Raw genomic sequence first — 19161 nt, 5'->3', positions numbered from 1 at the left:
GATAAAACGAGTGAAACATTTTTAATCTACTTAGTGAAACAATTCCGATATACCTGGTGGAACATCGTGCAACATTTAAAAAAATTCAATAGTAAGCTAAAAAAATTTTCGTCGGAATATATCCATGTGTGGTATTGTTTTAAAGATTTAGTTGCAACGAATTTTAATGGTGCAATCGGATTATGATTTGGATAAGTAATTTAAGAGAAAAAATCAGTTTAAAATAGTTTTTGCATGTAAATCGGGTGCTGATGTCGTGCTGCCATCAGCGCTCGATTTTTCTCTAAACCGATCGGGCGTCCGACCCATGGACTCATCCGGAATACTTTGATATAATAACGTGATTTTGAGGGATTTTCGTAGGTATTGAACTAACTCTTACAAAATTCCTGATTTCTTTCCCTATAAAATGAGCCAAATTCTCCAAATGCGATAAGTATTTTTTTAATTGGAATCCTATATGCGTTACTTCCCTCCAAGGAGCACAAACTCCACCAGCAGCCAGCCTGACCAGATTTTCTCCAGCTAGGAGTAGAAAAGAATGAAAGATACAGCTACAATAGACTAGTACTACTACCACCAGTATACATCCCCCATTCTCGTTGGTAGTAAAACACATGTGGTCATTAAAAGAAGCTAGGGAGAAACAGCAGGTGAGGTGAGCCATAAGAAAAAAAAACTAATAAAAAAAGATGGCGTCGTGTGACACCCAAAATCCACACACACAAAACCCTTTCACACAAATAAAAATAAAATAAAACAAAATAATAGAAAAAAAGAATAAACTATAGATAGATAAGTATAGAGGAGGAGTAAATAAATACTTTTCTCCACTACCTCCCTTCCCTTTGGCCTTTCGGGACCTCAAGAGAGACGCACCTCGGTCTCTCTCCTCCTCCACCCAAAGCTCCCACCTTTCCCTTCCTCCTCCCTCCTGCGCTCGCCTCCTCGCCCAATTCCGTCCCCAATTCGGCGCTCTCCCGCGGCGCGATCCGTCGAATCTGCCCGGATTCGGTGTCGATTCCACGCGGCCGCCGGGGGAGCCCCCCTCCCGCCGATTTGTTTCGGAGCTTTTCTTCTTCTTCGGATTCTTCCTTCCCCAATCCTTTGGTTCTTGTTCTTTGGTCTCTCCTTCGAAATTCGATCCCTCGCCGGCAGCTTAGCCGGCGCGGCGCGGCGCGGCGGCGATCCATCTCCCGCGGTTTCGATTTGGGTTTTATTTGGGCGGTGGGGAGAAATCCGTGGTTCGGTGCGTTTGGTATGAGCTGAAAAGGTCGTCCTTTTTTTTTTTGGGTTTTTTCCCCCTGATCTGCGCGTGTTCTCTTCTCCTGGCTCGATTGCGTGTTGTAGATTTTGTGTTTTTGTTCTTGCGTTTAAATCAGGGGGGAAAATTCCTACTCTGTAAACATTTCAGCCCGATTTTCTGTTCATTTCCACGTTTGATTTGGTGCAGGAAAAGCTAGAATTTTTACCCTTCTTTTTTCCGAATAATATTTCTCTGATTTCTACCTGCGTAGATCTCGTTTTCCTCTTTGGTTTTGGGTCTAAGGCCTGCACCGATTCGATCAAGGAATAAAAAAAAAAGCCATTGCTTTCCCATTTCCGAACCTTTTATTTACCTCAACAAACTCCATTTCTTGCTGTTCCTACGCCCAATTCGTCCTGATCTGGTTGTCCAAGCTTGGGATTCGCCTCCACTTCCCTTGATTTGTTCGTCCGCGTTAAATCCGATGGCGCAGGAGAGCTGTGATCTCAACAAGGACGAGGCTGAGATCTTGAAGCCATCATCATCATCCTCACCTTCTCCTTCCCCAACCACAGCCTCCCCATCGCCACCAACAGCACAAATGACAGAACCACCGCCTCCGCAATCGACACCACCAACACCACCGGCAGCAGCAGCAGCGGCATCGGCAGCAGCAGCTCCTCAATTCTCAGCCAAGAACTGCGAAGGTATTCTCATAGAGGTTTCCAAGAAGAGGAAACTAGCCGAAGCCACCGCCACCGATGCTAATGCCGTGGTCGTGGCGGCGGTAGCCGAGCCATTATCTCCGGTGCTGTTTGTTAACCGGTGCAACGTGTGCCGCAAGAGGGTCGGTTTGACCGGATTCCGGTGCCGCTGCGGGGAGCTCTTCTGTCCTCGCCACCGGCATTCCGAGACCCATGAGTGCTCCTTCGATTATAAAACCGCGGGCAGGGAGGAGATTGCCCGCGCGAATCCTGTGATCAGGGCTGCCAAGATCATTAAGATCTGAGGTATAAACACTTCTGTGGTGGAGTCATATTGCTCTTACCCATGATCATACATCATTATTTGTAATTTTTTGTTATGATTCCCTGCTTGCTTAGTTCCTATAAGATGTAAAATGCCATACACTCAACGTAGCATTTTGTTTGGCAGATAAGAATTGTCATTTTAACAGTTATACATCGTGATGTGATGCTTGTTTCCAATGTATAGTATTTCTAAATGATATATTTCTTTAAGTTGCAAATTGATTTACTTATTTGCATTCCAAACTGTGAGATTATTTGACTCAGCTGGATTAACTTCTGAGATTATTTTCTTGTTGCTGGTTCCTGTCTCATCATTTGCACAATGCTGCATTTCATTTTTCCTAGTTCCTAGGTTGTTCTTGGCATTTGCACATCCTTGTTTCATGTATATATATTTTTTCCATTTCTCCATAGTTTCTGTAGATGTTATACATTAATTGACCTCAACTATTTCCATTCATTGAAACCTTGTAGGTTGTATGATCTATGAACTATATGGAAGACTAATCCTGGAGATGCTGCAAGTGAATCATGCTGTAACTACATGAGCTATTCAAGAGCATGATATCTGCATGTTTGTGAAGTAATTCCCATACAGCCGAGGCCATAGTAGGATAGCAGTCTACATCAAGCGAAAAATCTATGGGTCGGCTGATGTGGGAGAAAGCTTCCCTCTTGTTCATCGTCCGCCTTCGATGCACACCATAGCTCCTCCTCAAGCTACCACGCACACGGATGATAGCAAGTGTACTGTCCAGTCATAATTTTATTGGATCCAACAATTTATTGTAGTATATTGTAATCTTTCTTTTTTAAGTCTTGTTCGGTTTCGTTCAACACAATTGTGTGTTACTGAAAACATGTGTGATGTTTGGAATTTCAGTTCAAGGTGGAGATAATCACCTCCTACCCTGTTGCTATTGCGATCTGTCTGGCTGACAGATAATTAGTCTGTCATGCCACAAATTACATGATGTTCCTATCAACGATTGAGAAACCTCTAGTTTGCTCATGCTGCAATTTATAAATGCCAACCTTATGGTCATTTTTTTAAAAAAATAAAATTTATAGGAAATGAACACTTCACCTATGTAAGGTTCATATGTGTGGCAATTTGGTTATGCAGCCCTCTAAAGTTATGGCCGTTAAAGAAACAGTTTGCTCTTCTATGCTTTCAGTCTTCAAGTATGAAGAAATAAAATGAGAAAAATCATAATAATATGCTTGTTTATCACCTGATACATCAAATCTTCGGTACCCAGTTACATGGCAGAGAATTTCCCCAATACAACATTTTGCACTCAAATACTTTCTGACTAACTGGAGCTTCCTTTAGAAGCATCAAAGAAAAGATAAAAGAATACATCGCAAAATTACATTACAGCAAATTGCATGAATATGCTGACCTACCACACATGTTTATTCCAATACTATGATTCTATAATCCTATTTCCTAGTCATTCCCGAGATAATTCTCAGCTCAGCTCCTCGTTGCTGAGGGCATGATATGGGCCATTTCCTAAAAGACAAACATAATTATCCGCGTTAACAAAATCTCTCCTTGTTGGATTTTTTTTTTGTTTCCTCTATATTCTGTAGTCCATAGTTACTTTCATGTTTGAGCATGTGGCTCGTTAGGTCTAATAGTGGGAGAAGTTTTACCATCATCGAATTTTCGGATGCCAGATGATGCTGCACCCTGGCATTTTGGATGAACAGCAGCCTCCTCCTCATCAGGTAGCTTTCCCTCAACATCAGTGGCCTCAGCAACTTGCCCACTTCTGCCATCGTCGCTGTTCGAATCGCTGCATCGACATGTCAGCATTAGTGAACAGAAAGAACAGCTGTGATGGTGTAATTTAGAAGATGGATTTTTTTAGATAGTGGAATTTATTCCTGCCTTTATTTTTCAGTCGCTCATTATAAAGTTTGCAGGACGAATAACCGCTAATTACAAAATTACAGCTTGATTAAAAACATGTAATTAATGTTCCAATGATTAACGTCAAACTTCAGAATGGTGTCTTGCAACTAATAAAGCTAGAGTATTGAGTTTTTTCATGGAGAAGGATAACAGAAAGTAAAACAGGTGAGTACCCTGAGTAAATAACCAGCCCAATTGCAACTACACCGAATGCCACATAGTACATCCAGTCGACCTGGAAAGCTAAAGTGCATTCAATTGCTGGTTACATGTAAGACAATAAACTGCAGTATGCTTTATGCAGAATTGCAGATTGAGGGCCCGATGATCAGACCTTTTCATGGTAGGCAAACACACGGATGAGAATAGCCCACATGTCTGAGGCTAGCAATGAAAGGTTTAGCATTGTTGAACCACTGATCTGCACAAGTTAATATAGATATGAGAAACTTAAAGAGCAAAAACCATGTGCTTAATGTGGCAGTGCCATTTCGTAGTACAACAATATCCCTTTTGTCGGTTTTCTTTTTTTTTTTCCATTTTTAAGGAGATGGACAAGGAACAGTAGGTAAACTTGGGATGTAAGAACTGAGAAATCATGACTAAGGAAATTAGTAGATACACACTTGCACAAAGGAAACATTGTTTGCTAATATACCTTCACTAAAATTGGAACTAGAGAGTAAAACATGAACATTGCGACTGCAAACCCAATAAATGGTACCACCTGACAAGTGGTAAGAAAGTAATATTAGATGTGTTTGGTATAAAAAAACGGATACCAATGTCACAATGAGGGGATTTTTAGAAGGAAAATAAAAGAGGAGGACAGAGGAGGACTTACAGCACCAACACTCCATTGTATAGATTTTTTCTCGTTGTGTTCAAATATGCTTCGGAATAAGCAAATAAAGAAAAAAACAGCTCATGAACTGTTTGAATGAATAAGAACATGTTGCAGGAGGTAAAAAGGCCACAATACGATTTTAACAAAATAGCAAAAAACTCTTCTGTAAACAAGAGAAGTCTACTAAACTGCCTAAAGCACTTTGGTCCGTCTGGTAATCTCCTTAAGTACGGGTATTCACCCTCAAAGGTATGAAAGTTGTTTGAAATAACCACTTGGAATGGTTTTGTAGTGATTTTGCTGTGTACAAGATGACACGGCGAGCACAATAGGGCAAAATTACCCAACCCAACCCAACCCAACCACTCCTTTTCTCTCTCCAATCAGCAGGCCCAAGAATCACTTATAAGCACTAATGTGCTTCTTTTCCAACCGTCCCAATAATTAAAATGTTATTTAACCGAATACATCGGCATGTCACAGTGTCCATGTAAGCCAACCATTTATAAAACCACTATCGGCACTTATTTGAACTGGTTTTCATATTTTAGAGGGTAGAATACCTAGTTTCATACTTGAGGGGTTGCAGGACAACCATAACATTTTAGGGGGTTAACTTTGATTTTTCCTTAAAAATTCTAGAGTAAATTTCACATTGGGCTAGGTTTTTTTTACCCAAGTTTTACATTGGACCAGGTCCCACTCAAGTTTTTCACTTAACACCACATGTTTTTACATTTGATTGCACTTTGGACTAGGATTGGCGATTTGGGGTGCTTTGCTGGCTTTGGCCCATTCATGCAAGCAAGCAATACTTTGATTCTCTTCTCCAACACCGGAGGTCTTGCCCAGTCGGAGTTGCCGCAAGCAAAAATGGAGTTTCTGCAAGATTCAGGGTCCTGCCGTGCGGGTGCAAAGCTTGGGAGGTGTTCTTCGTGCATCATGACCAAGAGCGAGTGCGTGCAGGGAGAAAAGAACAGCTCCGGCCAGACCAGCCTCCGAGAGCAAGGTCATTGAGGTGGTGAGAGAAAATTGATCTCCCATTGACGGGATGTGATAGAAATAGCAAGGTTGTGTAGAGATCAGCGGCGACGGCTGAGTCGCAGACGGTAGCTCGTGCCTCCTTCCTCATGGATGGGCTGGCCCAAATAATAGACCCCACCCAAAGTGAAATCAAGTGTAGAAATATGTGGTGTCAAGTGAAAAGGAAAAAGTACAAATTAGCCCCCCCCCCCCCCCGGGAACTATCGCGGTCGTCTGAATTATCTCCCTGAACCACAAAACCGGACATTTTTCACCTGAACTATACAAACCGGACGAATTACCCCCCTCGACCCAATCCGCAGTGGTTTTAGTCTACGTGGCGTACGCGTGGCAGTCCAGTCAGCATTCTATATTTAAAAAATGTGGGGCCTACATGTCATACGCTCTTCTCTCTCTCTTCTCTCTCTCACTCTCCTCACTCTTCTCACTCTTCCTCTCTCTCTCACGGTCGAGCACTCGGGCAGGCGAGGCAGCGGCTGAGGGTGGCGGCCTCGGCGCAGAGGCGGCGGCGGCGAGCGGCGGCGCGCGCGGCTGGCGGCAAGCAGCAGTGCGCGGGGACGGACGGTCGGTGGGCGGCGGTAGCGAAGGTGGGGATGATGGAGACGGCGGCGCCCCCGTCTCTCTCTTCCCCTCTCTCTCTCATGGGCGGCGGCGCGAGCGGTAGCGGCGGGCGCGACTGGTGGAGGGCGACAGCGGACAGCCGGACGGCGCGCGGGGGCGGGCGGACGGCGCCTCCCAATCCACCTCTATCGTCACCGCCCCTTCTCCTCCTCGCCGGAGAAGCTCGCCTCGGATCCCTCCTCCTCCTCGTCATCGTTGTCGGTGCTCGGCCCCCGCGCACCGTCGCTCGCCGCCGCCGCCTCCACGCCGAGGCCGCCGCCCTCAAGCCGCTGCCCCCACCCTTCCCGACCGTGAGAGAGAGAGGAAGAGTGAGAAGAGTGAGGAGAGTGAGAGAGAGAAGAGAGAGAAGAGCGTATGACATGTAGGCCCCACAATTTTTTATATATATAGAATGCTGACTGGACTGCCACATGTACGTCACGTAGACCAAAACCACCACAGATTGGGTCGAGGGGAGTAATTCGTCCGGTTTATATAGTTCGGGATGAAAAATGTCCGGTTTTGTGGTTCAGGGGGGTAACTCAGACGACCGCGATAGTTCGGGGGGTAATTCTTACTTTTTCCTAAGTGAAAACTTTAAGTTAGATATGGTCCAATGTGAAACTTAGGTAAGAAAAAGTAGTCCAATGTGGAATTTACTCAAAATTCTATTATAATAAGAGAAACAAAAATGGTTAAACACGGTTAAAACAAAGGAGCATTTTACATCTGACAAGCATTCTAGATGGATTTTTTTAGATAGTGGAATTTATTCCTGACAATGTGGTGCCTTTATTTGTTCCTCGTAGCGGTCGGACAAGCCATCGGAGGAAGCCGAAGAGGACCGGGACGGGAACGGGAACCGCCGGCTGTGGCTGCAGCGACGTTGTTGTTGTCCCCCTGGTCGGACGCCGCGGCGGCGGCGGCGGCGGGGAGAAGCCGCAGCGGCGGCATTGCTTGGTGGCCGCGGAGTGGTCCCCGTCGCCCCTCGGCATGTTGACGCCGGCGCTAGCCATCACCATCACCAATCATGTCATGCGAGCAGCAGCAGAAGCAGCATCCACCATGGGAAGAGTGATGCGTTGGAGGAGGCGAGAGGAAGAAGAAGAGGTGGCCGTGTGGCTAAGGCCCAAACACAAGGGCCCATGAGCATAACCAGTTCCTTCCGTTACATTAAACCCTAGACGCTCCTCCTCTCCTGCCCGCGCGCCATTCTGCTGCTTGCTGCTCCGGCGCTGGCCCTCTCTTCTCCCTTCTCCGACCTTGCGCCTCCCTCAGGTTCCCCGCTTGTTGATCTGCCTCATCTTCTTCCTATTTGATCGAAAGCCAATTTGCTTATCTGCGAATTTATTTCGCTAGCCTTTTCTGATGCCATCTTTGGCTCTTGGATTTGAAGGCTGAAGATCGATTACATCGCAGGACAGGACGCGCAATCGACTTTGCAGGTACTCTTCCTTCCTTCCTCACAATTGTCTCCTGGATCTTGGTATGTACTACTGCTTAAATCGCCTCTCGACAAACGGATCCCCTCGTTTCCTTCTGCTCTGCAAATAATCCACCCGCTTTTTTTTTTAATTATTTCCCTAGCTTTGAAGATATTTTAAGTATGTCTCCGTCGATGATTGATTTCTCGCGGCGGTTTCTTAATCTGATCGTGGGCAACCGCACCCCTGGTGTCAAATCGCTATGGTGCTTCGACCTGATGCGCCAGCAGCTGTTCTATCCGGCAACACCTCCACCGCCACACAAGGTTGAGGAATTCTAGCAAAAGTTTAGACCGCCGGGCACAATGATGGATAGCATGGGGCTTCCCTTCTCCTGCTTCACCTTCCGAGCTTCAGCTCTCAACGTCAACGGCCAATCGAGGATGGACTGTTTCCCGCTTGCTGGCGGCGAGGTGATTTGCATGGATCAGTCTAGCCGCGCGTTCCTCGTCGACGCTGATGCGTGCCAGGTAGGAACCATGCCCAGTCTTCACAAGCCCAAGTCGATGCCCTTGGCTGTCTTCGTCCCCAATGCCAAGGCTGACAATGACTATGACTATGATGGCTATGGCAGCAGCCTCTTTGTCATGGAGAGGATTCCCAAACCGGAGTTGGGCTTCAACAGCGATCAGTTTGAGGCCTTCATATACCGCAAGCCTACAATATCCAACTACACAAAGGCCTGGTACTGCCATCAACTCCCACCCCCGCCTTTTGTCCGTGAACCCAAGCACTGGCACAGCTGCAGCAGCCCAGAGATCAGCTCCTACGCTGTGCTTGGCGGTGGCTCACACATTTGCTTATCTGTCAATGGCATCGGCACCTACTGCCTGGAGACAGCAAGCCACACATGGAGCCAAGTTGGAAAGTGGACACTGTCGTTCCATGGCAGGATTGATTATGTGCCTGAGTTCAACCTCTGGTTTGGCCTCTCTGCTGAGGCCCGGCGCTTGGCTGCGGCTGACCTCTCTGCCATGGACTCCTAGCCACAGCTAGTGGGCCCTTGGAAGGAACTCAACCTGCCAGAGGAATGGAGGGAATGCAAGGATCCTCAACTTGTTAACCTTGGCTCAGGCAGGTTCTGCATCGCTAGGTTCTTCCGCAGCAACAGTGACTTTGGGGATGAACAAATTACCGTGTTTACAGGTGTGGAGGTAGTGCCACACGTCGGCGATGCCAATGGCTATGCAAATAAGGGCAGCAATGGGAAAGTGCAACTCCAAATGATCCCTCACAGATCAAAATGTCACATATCTAATGCTACTACCATCGATGTTGTGTTCTGACTAATATTAGTGCTGGCATCCTTTTTTATTTGTTTTATATTTTATCTGAATAAGAGATGACTTAGAATATTGTTGTAAGAGATGGTCTCCCTATGATCTCTATTTACTAGTAGTGCGGTATTGTATCCTGCAATGGTAGATTCTAAAATTAACTGAATTTAGTCCCCTTTCCTAAGCTCAACGAGTGGCCAGGAGGGCTGAGGTAGAAGAACCCGACTGAAGGGGTATATTGGTCAACCGAAGTGAAAATGGTGGAAATCCAGTGAATTGGCAAATATGGCAAAGAAAAGGTTTGGTATCGCCTAGGGATGGCCTTTTAACGAATCCAATCCGTGGAATGGCATTTGAGCGAAACCCTCTTTTGGTAGTGGCAGAATGTCCAATTTCTCGTTTCGTTCAACACAATTGTGTGTTACTGAAAACATGTGTGATGTTTGGAATTTCAATTCGAGGTGTTGATAATCACCTCCTACCCTGTTGCTATTGTGACCTGTCTGGCTGACAGATAATTAATCTGTCATGCCACAAATTACATGATGTTCCTGTCAACGATTGAGAAACCCCTAAGTTGCTGATATGCTGCAATTTATAAATGCCAACCTTATGGTCAATTTTTTTAAAAAAGAAAATTTATAGGAAATGAACACTTCCCCTATGTAAGGTTCGTATGTGTGGCAATTTGGTTATGCGGCCCTCTAAAGTTATGGCTGTTAAAGAAACAGTTTGCTCATCTATGCTTTCAATCTTCAAGTATGAAAAAATAAAATGAGAAAAATCATAATAATATGCTTGTTTATCACCTGATACATCAAATCTTCGGTACCCAGTTACATGGCAGAGAATTTCCCCAATACAACATTTTGCACTCAAATACTTTCTGGCTAACTGGAACTTCCTTTAGAAGCACCAAAGAGAAGACAAGAATACATTGCAAAATTACATTACAGCAAATTGCATGAATATGCTGACCTACCACACATGTTTATTCCAATACTATGATTCTATAATCCTAATTCCTAGTCATTCCCGAGATAACTCTCAGCTCAGCTCCTCGTTGCTGAGGGCATGATAGGGGCCATTTCCTTCAACACAAACATAATTATCCGCGTTAACAAAATCTCTCCTTGTTCGATTTTCTTTTTTGTTTCCACTATGTTCTGTAGTCCATAGTTACTTTCATGTTTGAGCATGTGGCTCGTTAGGTCTAATAGTGGGAGGAGTTTTACCATCATCGAATTTTCGGATGCCAGATGATGCTGCATCCTGGCATTTTGGATGAACAGCAGCCTCCTCATCATCAGGTAGCTTTCCCTCAACATCAGTGGCCTCAGCAACTTGCCCCCTTCTGCCATCGTCGCTGTTGGAATCGCTGCATCAACATGTCAGCATTAGTGAACAGAAAGAACAGCTGTGATAGTGTAATTTGGAAGATGGATTTTTTTACATAGTGGAATTTATTCCTGCCTTATTTTTCAGTCGCTCATTATAAAGTTTGCAGGACGAATAACCGCTAATTACAAAATTACAGCTTGATTAAAAACATATAATTAATGTTCTAATGATTAACGTCAAACTTCAGAATGCCTTGTGTCTTGCAACTAATAAAGCTAGAGTATTGAGTTTTTTCATGGAGAAGGACAACAGAAAGTAAAACAGGTGAGTACCCTGAGTAAATAACCAGCCCAATTGCAACTACACCGAATGCCACATAGTACATCCAGTCGACCTGGAAAGCGAAAGCGTATTCAATTGCTGGTTACATGTAAGACAATAAACTGCAGTATGCTTGATGCAGAATTGCAGATTGAGGGCCCGATGATCAGACCTTTTCATGGTAGGCAAACAAACGGATGAGAATAGCCCACATGTCTGAGGTTAGCAATGAAAGGTTTAGCATTGTTGAACCACTGATCTGCACAAGTTAATATAGATATGAGAAACTTAAAGAGCAAAAACCATGTGCTTAATGTGGCAGTGCCATTTCGTAGTACAACAATATCCCTTTTGTCGGGTTTTCCTTTTTTCCATTTTTAAGGAGATGGGCAAGGAACAGTAAGTGAACTTGGGATGTAAGAACTGAGAAGTCATGAATAAGGAAATTAGTAGATACACACTTGCACAAAGGAAACATTGTTTGCTGATATACCTTCAGTAAAATTGGAACTAGAGAGTAAAACATGAACATTGCGACTGCAAACCCAATAAACGGTACCACCTGAGAAGTGGCAAGAAAGTAATATTAGGTGTGTTTGGTGTCACAAAAACAGATAAAGCCAATGTCACAATGAGGGGATTTTTAGAAGGAAAATAAAAGAGGGAGGACTTACAGCACCAACACTCCATTGTATAGATTTTATCTCATTGCGTTCAAATATGCTTCTGCATAAGCAAATAAAGAAAAAAAAAGCTCACAAACTTTTTGAATGAATAAAAACACGTTGCGGGAGGTAAAAAGGCTACAGTACAATTTTAACAAACTAGCAACAAACTCTTCTGGAAACAAGAGAATTCTAAAGAACTGCCTAAAGCACATTGGTTCGCCTACTTAATCCCCTTAAGTATGGGTATTCACCCCTCAAAGGTTTTAAAACTGGTTGAAATAACCACTTGGAATGGTTTTGTAGTGATTTTACTGTGTACAAGATGACGTGGCAGGCACAATAGGGCATATTACTCAAGCCAACCCAACCGCTCTTTTTCTCTCTCCAATCAGCAGGCCCAAGAATCACTTATAAGCACTAATGTGCTTCTTTTCCAAACGTCCCAAGAATTAAAAAATATTTAGCTGAATACATCACCATGTCACAGTGTCCACGTAAGCCAACCACTTATAAAACCACTACCGGCAGTTATTTGAACTGGTTTTCATATTTTTGAGGGTAGAATACTTAGTTTCATACTTGAGGGGTTAAGCAGGACAACCACAACATTTTAGGTGGTTAACTTTGATTTTTGCTTAAAAATTCTATGATAATAAGCTTATGAAACAAAAAATGTTTAAACATGGTTAAAACAAAGGATCATTTTACATCTGACAAGCACTGATGATAGCTCCAAATAGTCCCAGCATCCCCATCAACTCAACTCGATCACCGACTTTCACAAGGAACTCCTGAAATGCAAAAGATAAATATATTGAGGGATTTGGTCTCTTAGTGAAGCTAGTTTTACACCTTACACCACAAAGCTTGCACTTATTAAGCCCGAAGGATGAGAAACATATGGAAACAGGTGATACATGAGAGTCATTTTCACCATTTCTTTGGCTTAGTCTTTTTTGACAATAAAGAAGTGAAATATGAATAGCTTTTGGCACAGACTATTAACAAAGTTTTTTTAATATGTATTAAAAATAATATCTCAAAATAATGTGTTTCCTGTGCAGTTGAGATCAATGCTTTACCTCACTAACGTTACTGATGGCATAAAGAGTAGCACCAGCAATTACAAGTATATCACCTTTAACTGGGCTTGTACCCCCTGCATAGAACAACATGACCATGAACATTTCAGTTGTACTTCATTTAGGATTTAACTGGTCATAAAGATGACTTCCAAAATTCCACGCAAAACTTAAATTATTCTCCACATATTCGTCAAGCATGACTGGAGTACTGTATTTTTTTTAAAAAAAAAATCCATTAATCTAGCAACATATTAAACTGTGGAATAGTCTTCACTCCTTACTTCAGAAAACAGACTAGTTATTTTTGCTAATGTGAACTCAAGGTTCATTTTATTACCATAATTATAAATGGTCTGCAATACAAAAGGTTTTATTGCACTTTTTTGTGGTAAGTGAAGAAGAAATGAAACAACAAAGACATATATAAATACTAATCACCGAACTATTACCTGCCCTATCACCTGCATGGACATCAGAAAATACAACTAGCACAAGTCCTGAGACACAAATCGCCACACCACTATATTTTCTGAATCTGTAGTTGGTCTTCAAAAACATCCATGTAAGGAATATCACAGCAGGAATAGCCCAGCAATCAAGAAGCATAACGCTTGTCAGAGATGTGTACTGGTAAGCCTTGACAACTAGAAAAGAATAGAGGGAGTTAGTATAACATTGTAACACCATCTGTCTATTCAGTAGACAGGAAGGACTGTCTTGTTATTTCAGCATAGATGACCAGGAACTTTTGGTCAACACGCTGCTGAATTATCCAACAAATAACCAACAAAGTATTGCACATACCTAGATAATTTGCCTCTACATCGACCAAGGCTAGTACTAAGTAGTAGTACCATTTCATCTGCAAGAGTTAGTTCATGCATAAATCAGTTCCACAGTAGAATACAAATTGAAATACTACAGCATCAGTAGGAAATTATATAAAGTTATGGATATTACGTTCCACAAAATATATGTAATTGCTTATTTAAAATTTTGAGAACAGTTTATGTACAAATAGATGTATTTTTCAAAAGGAAGCAAACTGTTGTTACAAGTGAATAGAGCAGTAACACTAAGGCACTAGGCACGTGTGCTTTTGAAGTTATAAACGCTAATTTAACTAAATAACAATAACCCCCTCCGTTTTAAAATGTTTTTAAATGCATGATGCTGTTGGCTTTTGAACATTACGTTTAACCAATTTTCTTATTCAAAACTTTAGTACCTTATCTTATCTTATCCTTCTTATATAGTGAAAGCAGCGAGCTTTCTTGCACGAGGATGTGCCACATCATCAGAAATATTTTAGCCGTCGGATAAAGAGTTCGGATAAATAATGGTCATTGGATTGAAAGAGTGCATGTATTAAAAAAAATCACAAATGGGCTAAACATATGGAAATTTACGGAGGTTTTTGGTATCTATTGCCCCAGCTAAGTATAGATACTTTGTAAACAAATTAACTTATATCAAAACCTTATTAAGAGCTAAGGTAAATTAATAGACCATATATAAAAGTTCTTAAACAGGATCAAAAGTCGCGCTTTGGCTAGTAAATATGAAAAAAAATATAAGTAGTATCTTCAATGACAAAACAAGTCACAACAAAATAAATAATATTTACATAGTTTATTTTTTCCAATAAGACGAGTGATCAAACATAAAATCCAAAATCCAACAGCATCATATATTTTAAAACAGAGGTACTGCTGAACCAAAATAAGTAGTATCTAAAATGACAAAACAAGTCACAACAAAATAAATGATATTTACATAGTTTATTTTTTCCAATAAGACGAATGGTCAAACATCATATCCAAATGCCAACAGCATCATATATTTTAAAACAGAGGTACTGCTGAACCAAATGAACTTGAATTCTTGATGCCCAAACATAGATATGCCTCTGGTTCACTATATACGGCACTCACGATGGGTAGCTTTTTGGTAAGGCCATTGACCAAGTTTCACTCAAACATTTTGCCAACCCAACATTTCTTTAATTGCCATACTCCAAAGATTCGGCGATTAAACCTAAAAATTGTGAAATTGATATGAAAATGCAAAGATTGCTGAACCTGCAAAGACTTCCTTCTGTATAGCAGTATGCTCCCGTACACGACCCCAAGCAGCACGTAGTTGAGCAGCGACTGTGACGTTGGCACATTGATACCTGCAAGTGTAAACAAGTAGCACCACCGTTACATTGAGAATTGTGTTAATTAATTTCTCTGGGCGATAACACGGCAAGAAAGCTTGCGAACAGCACGCAAGATCAGCCTGTACATTGACTGATTGACAGCAGAAGAGAGCAGTTCCAACAAGCAAGTGATTAAGGAAAACTACAACCACCAAAATAGCAGAAAAAGGGAGAAGAAACATTGCGTGATCGAATAAAAATTTAAAGAAATGGCCAAGGAAATGACTGCTCAATCTCCACAAAAATCCACCAAAAAAAAACAGAGAGAGAAGAAATTGAACTGCAGTGAAGTAGTCTGAAAAGGATCAGAAGAAGAACACACGCCTCTAGAAAAAGAAAGAAGCAGAGAATCGGAAAAGAAAAGGAAAACAATAGAACAGATAGAAGAAGATGAATCGCGGAAAGAATCAGAGCAAAGAAAGAAACAGCGATTGGGGGGAAGATGAATCGCGGAAAGAATCAGAGCAAAGAAAGAAACAGCGATTGGGGGGCAAGGCAACGGGGCGGACCTCGGCGGGAGAGCTCGGAGGAGGCGAAGCCGGTGGCGGTGACGAGGAGGGAGACGAGTTGGCCCAGCCCCAGCCCGACCAGGGTCTTCCGGGACCGCCACCACCCGCCGCCAACCGACCGCGCCATTGCTCCGCCGCCGCCGCCGCGAGCAGAGCAGGCGAGGAAGAGGAGGGAGAGTGGGGGCGTGGACTCGTCTGGTTCGGTTACAATTTGTAGCCAGCGGTGAATTGCAGTAACATCCCTATTGTTTTCCGATATTTTTCACTCTGATTCAGGGGTTGTTGTCTAACTTTGTTTTTTTTTAAGTAAATTGCATCGGCAGTACACCAACTTATCAGGTGGGTGTAATCTAGTACATAAACTTGTAAAACGCTCGTTTTGGTGCACGAACTTGTTTGGTGCGTGCGAACAAGGTTAAAATCGCACTGCAAGGTTAATCTTATTGATTCTGTTGTTGATTTAAACTCTATGTAAACATTAGTCTAAGAAGGATAAACATATAATAAGGCATAATGATTGCATAAAAAATAAAAATATGAGTAATGATGCAAGGGACAAACAAAGAAAGATAAAGTGGATTCTAAGTTTACAAATATAATATTTCTAGTATGTACATGCAAGTCATCTACTAATTTGTAATTTATAATGTTGAATATAGAAAAATCAGACTTGTCGCGCCATTTTAGTCTTAGTTTGCACGTACCAAACAAATTCATGTATCAAAACGAGCATTTTATAAATTCATACACTAAATCGCACACACCTGATAAGTTTATGTACCGCTAATACAATTTACTCTCTTTTTTTCTAGTAAAGTTTTGTCATGAGTCAAATTTCTCTAAGAATGCGTTTGTTTCTCCGGTTGGAGGAAGCTACTCCCTGTTTTTCGTTAGCACGATTTTTTAAATATTAAAAGTTTTCTATATAGAAGTTGTTTTAAAAATTAAATAAATCTATATTTCAAGTTTGTAATAGACAATACTCAATTAATACATACTAATGGATTATCTCGTTTTACATGCTATAAAAATTTTCAGCCAAAATGCTTTCTCTGAAATGCGGCCTAAGTGTGACCAACTTTATAAAAGAGTTGAATCAACACGTATAATATTAAATTAATTTCATTAAACTTCATCATAAATAATATCTTCATATTTGATTTATTGGTATTGTTGATGATAATTATTTTTTCTATGAACTTGATGAAAGTTAGAAAATTTTGACTTGCAACAAAACTAAAACATCTTATGATATGAGAGAGAAAGTACTCGCAAACCTTCATGAACTCCTTAAAAATATTAAAACATAAAGATATAACTAAGTACTCATAAAAATTTCCTCAAAATAAAAGCGCACAACAAATAATTAACAAGAAATAAGTATTGAAATGGCCATTTGGATATACTCCATATCAAAGGTACATGAATACAAGGAGAGAAAAATATCCAAAATAATTTTTTGCATGATGCTGAACAATACTTTAAATTTCCTATAGATTAAGGTCCCCTTTAATCCCTTTGATTTGTAGAAAAAATATAGGAAATTTGGAAGATTTCAATCTTATACAACAAAATTTCTATGAAGACCTTTGAAACAAATGATTAAATCCTTTCATTTACTTTGGAATGGACATCCCGATAGAGATTTTGGAGAAAATTTATGAAAGGGTTCAACCTCTTGAAAAAATTTCTTTGATCTGATTCCTATGTTTTTAGTGTGTTATGCACTTATATTTCTATCAAAGTCCTTTTTTTTCTATCCTTCCTTTTTTTTTCAATGCTATCTTTCAAAGGAGCCCTAATAAGTCATGTATGAATTTTGTACGATTCAAAGAAGCCCAATCCTTTATTTCATATGATTATTTATGAAAATTCCTATAGTATATATTTCTATATAAAACCTCTTCACAGTTCAAAAGGAGGTCTACCTCTTGATTTCACTAGGGCACATTATAATTTTATAGTTAGTTTCTTAAAACAAATAGTTTGATATCACAATATCTGAAGCAGAAAACTCAAGTGTTCCGACAAAGCCTAAATTGGCAATAATAGTGATGTACTTCACAAATTTCATGATTCATATACAAATCTGCTAATTTGTTTGTATGCCTGAGTTCATTTGGCGTCACCAACTCGCTGATACACTCTCCTATGGATTGTTGCTACCGTGTGTTGACGAAAAAAATCGAACACACCGGCCTGGGAGATCTGCTTAGCTCCTGTGCAAGTCCAAATCTTGATGAGATGCGGGCATGCCAGTCAGTTTGATCCTGCAACTGACAAGATATGCAAACAACAGATAAAACGGCCGATTGGCTGATAAGCCGATGGAGTAGTTCCAGCCGATAACTGATAATAGCCGATGCCGATACCAGCCGATAGCGATAGGGTTTAAGCAATCGGCTGATATAAAGGCAATCGGCTGATGATGATGTAATGAAATAACAATATAATCCAGTAGAAACCAATCGGCTAGAAACAAGATATAATAAGCACTGATCCAAAGGTTAAAGCATACATCGGCTGGAGGTCCGATGTCATTAAATCCACAGGATTAGATAAACAATGAAACCTTTGTTGCGATCGGCTAAGTCCAACTTATATGTAATCTCTATAAGCCGATGCAACATCCAGATAACTTATCGGCTAGCACTCCGATAAAACATCAGCATGAACCTATCGGCTTAACAAGACTTATATTATCGACAACAATCTAGTAGGTCGAACCTAACCGATGCAGCACGAGTTTGTATATGATAATCTAATACTCGATGAGCCGATAGATCTGTCTAATGTGATGGATATAACAAATCTATTTATAACAGCATCGTGATTGTAGAGATATATCGGCTAAGATAGAAGATCGGACCTAACTGAGACAGTCCCAACTAAACCGATGCGTCTCTAAACACAATGCAACTAGAGATAGAATTGAAATATCAGGTAGGCAAATATATCAACCAAACCAGAGCGATCCAAGAGATCGAAGCGATGCAGCCTTGAATAACACCAACGTAGCCGATAAATTCACCAGGGCCGGCGGAACGTAAGACTTACCCCTTCGCCAGAGATCAAAAGCCGATGCAGCCCAGCGTCAGGTGCCAAATTCCGCCAGTTGATAAAGTAAAAATCTCAGGAAAGAGGGTGGCGATGCGCCGAGAATAGTTACATTAATCGAGAGATTGATAGATTACATAGACCCTGGCTGTACATATTTATACACATGGGTTGATACAAGTCCTTGTCGGACAAGAAAGAAACTATCCTAAAGATAAAAGGAAAACATAAAGTCCTTATCGGACACTAAACATACTTTCCTAAAGATAAAAGGAAACTAACAAACTATTCCTAATTAATAGATAACTTGCCATGCCGCATCCTTCTTGAACTCGGTCTCTTCTAGATAAGCTTCCTTGAATAGATCAATTTCCTTAACCAAATCCTCCAAGAATCCGACTGCTGGCGACTTAATAACTCTCGTCGGCTGATTCCGAGATGCTAAAGCCGATACTGACTCTAAGCCGATGATGACTCTGGGCTTACCAAATTTCGTCGTTAACACCGTGCCATTTTTCTTTTTG

The 19161-nt window shown here is 41.4% G+C and overlaps 2 protein-coding genes and 1 pseudogene across 3 annotated transcripts; 2 read left to right on the top strand and 1 right to left on the bottom strand.

Annotated features, from left to right (window-relative positions):
- The first annotated feature begins 836 nt into the window (after positions 1 to 836).
- Positions 837 to 3274, top strand: LOC127774691 (zinc finger AN1 domain-containing stress-associated protein 15). The gene is made up of 2 exons (XM_052300977.1): positions 837 to 2256; positions 2752 to 3274. The coding sequence occupies exon 1, from the start codon at positions 1731 to 1733 to the stop codon at positions 2253 to 2255; it is 525 nt and encodes a 174-aa protein (XP_052156937.1). The 5' UTR covers positions 837 to 1730; the 3' UTR covers position 2256; positions 2752 to 3274.
- Positions 3275 to 7811: 4537 nt separating this feature from the next.
- On the top strand, positions 7812 to 9908 carry LOC127774964 (uncharacterized; annotated as a pseudogene).
- Positions 9909 to 10213: 305 nt separating this feature from the next.
- Positions 10214 to 15752, bottom strand: LOC127774963 (uncharacterized). Of its 2 annotated transcripts, XM_052301258.1 has the most exons (12): positions 15581 to 15752; positions 14950 to 15044; positions 13673 to 13730; positions 13318 to 13512; positions 12866 to 12942; positions 12492 to 12574; positions 11790 to 11841; positions 11609 to 11677; positions 11288 to 11374; positions 11127 to 11188; positions 10689 to 10831; positions 10214 to 10544 (listed from the first exon to the last, which is right to left on the bottom strand). In XM_052301258.1, exons 1-12 carry the CDS (start codon positions 15705 to 15707, stop codon positions 10501 to 10503), a joined length of 1092 nt encoding a protein of 363 aa, XP_052157218.1. In that variant the 5' UTR covers positions 15708 to 15752; the 3' UTR covers positions 10214 to 10500. The 2 variants fall into 2 exon arrangements, with proteins under 2 accessions (XP_052157218.1, XP_052157217.1); XM_052301257.1 differs by having other exon boundaries at positions 10214 to 10831.
- Positions 15753 to 19161: the final 3409 nt, after the last annotated feature.

Source organism: Oryza glaberrima, chromosome 5 (genome assembly GCF_000147395.1).
Source record: "Oryza glaberrima chromosome 5, OglaRS2, whole genome shotgun sequence".
NCBI classification, from domain to species: Eukaryota; Viridiplantae; Streptophyta; class Magnoliopsida; order Poales; family Poaceae; genus Oryza; species Oryza glaberrima.
Note: the sequence above shows the minus strand (reverse complement) of the source record. Positions and strands in the feature narration are given on the sequence as shown.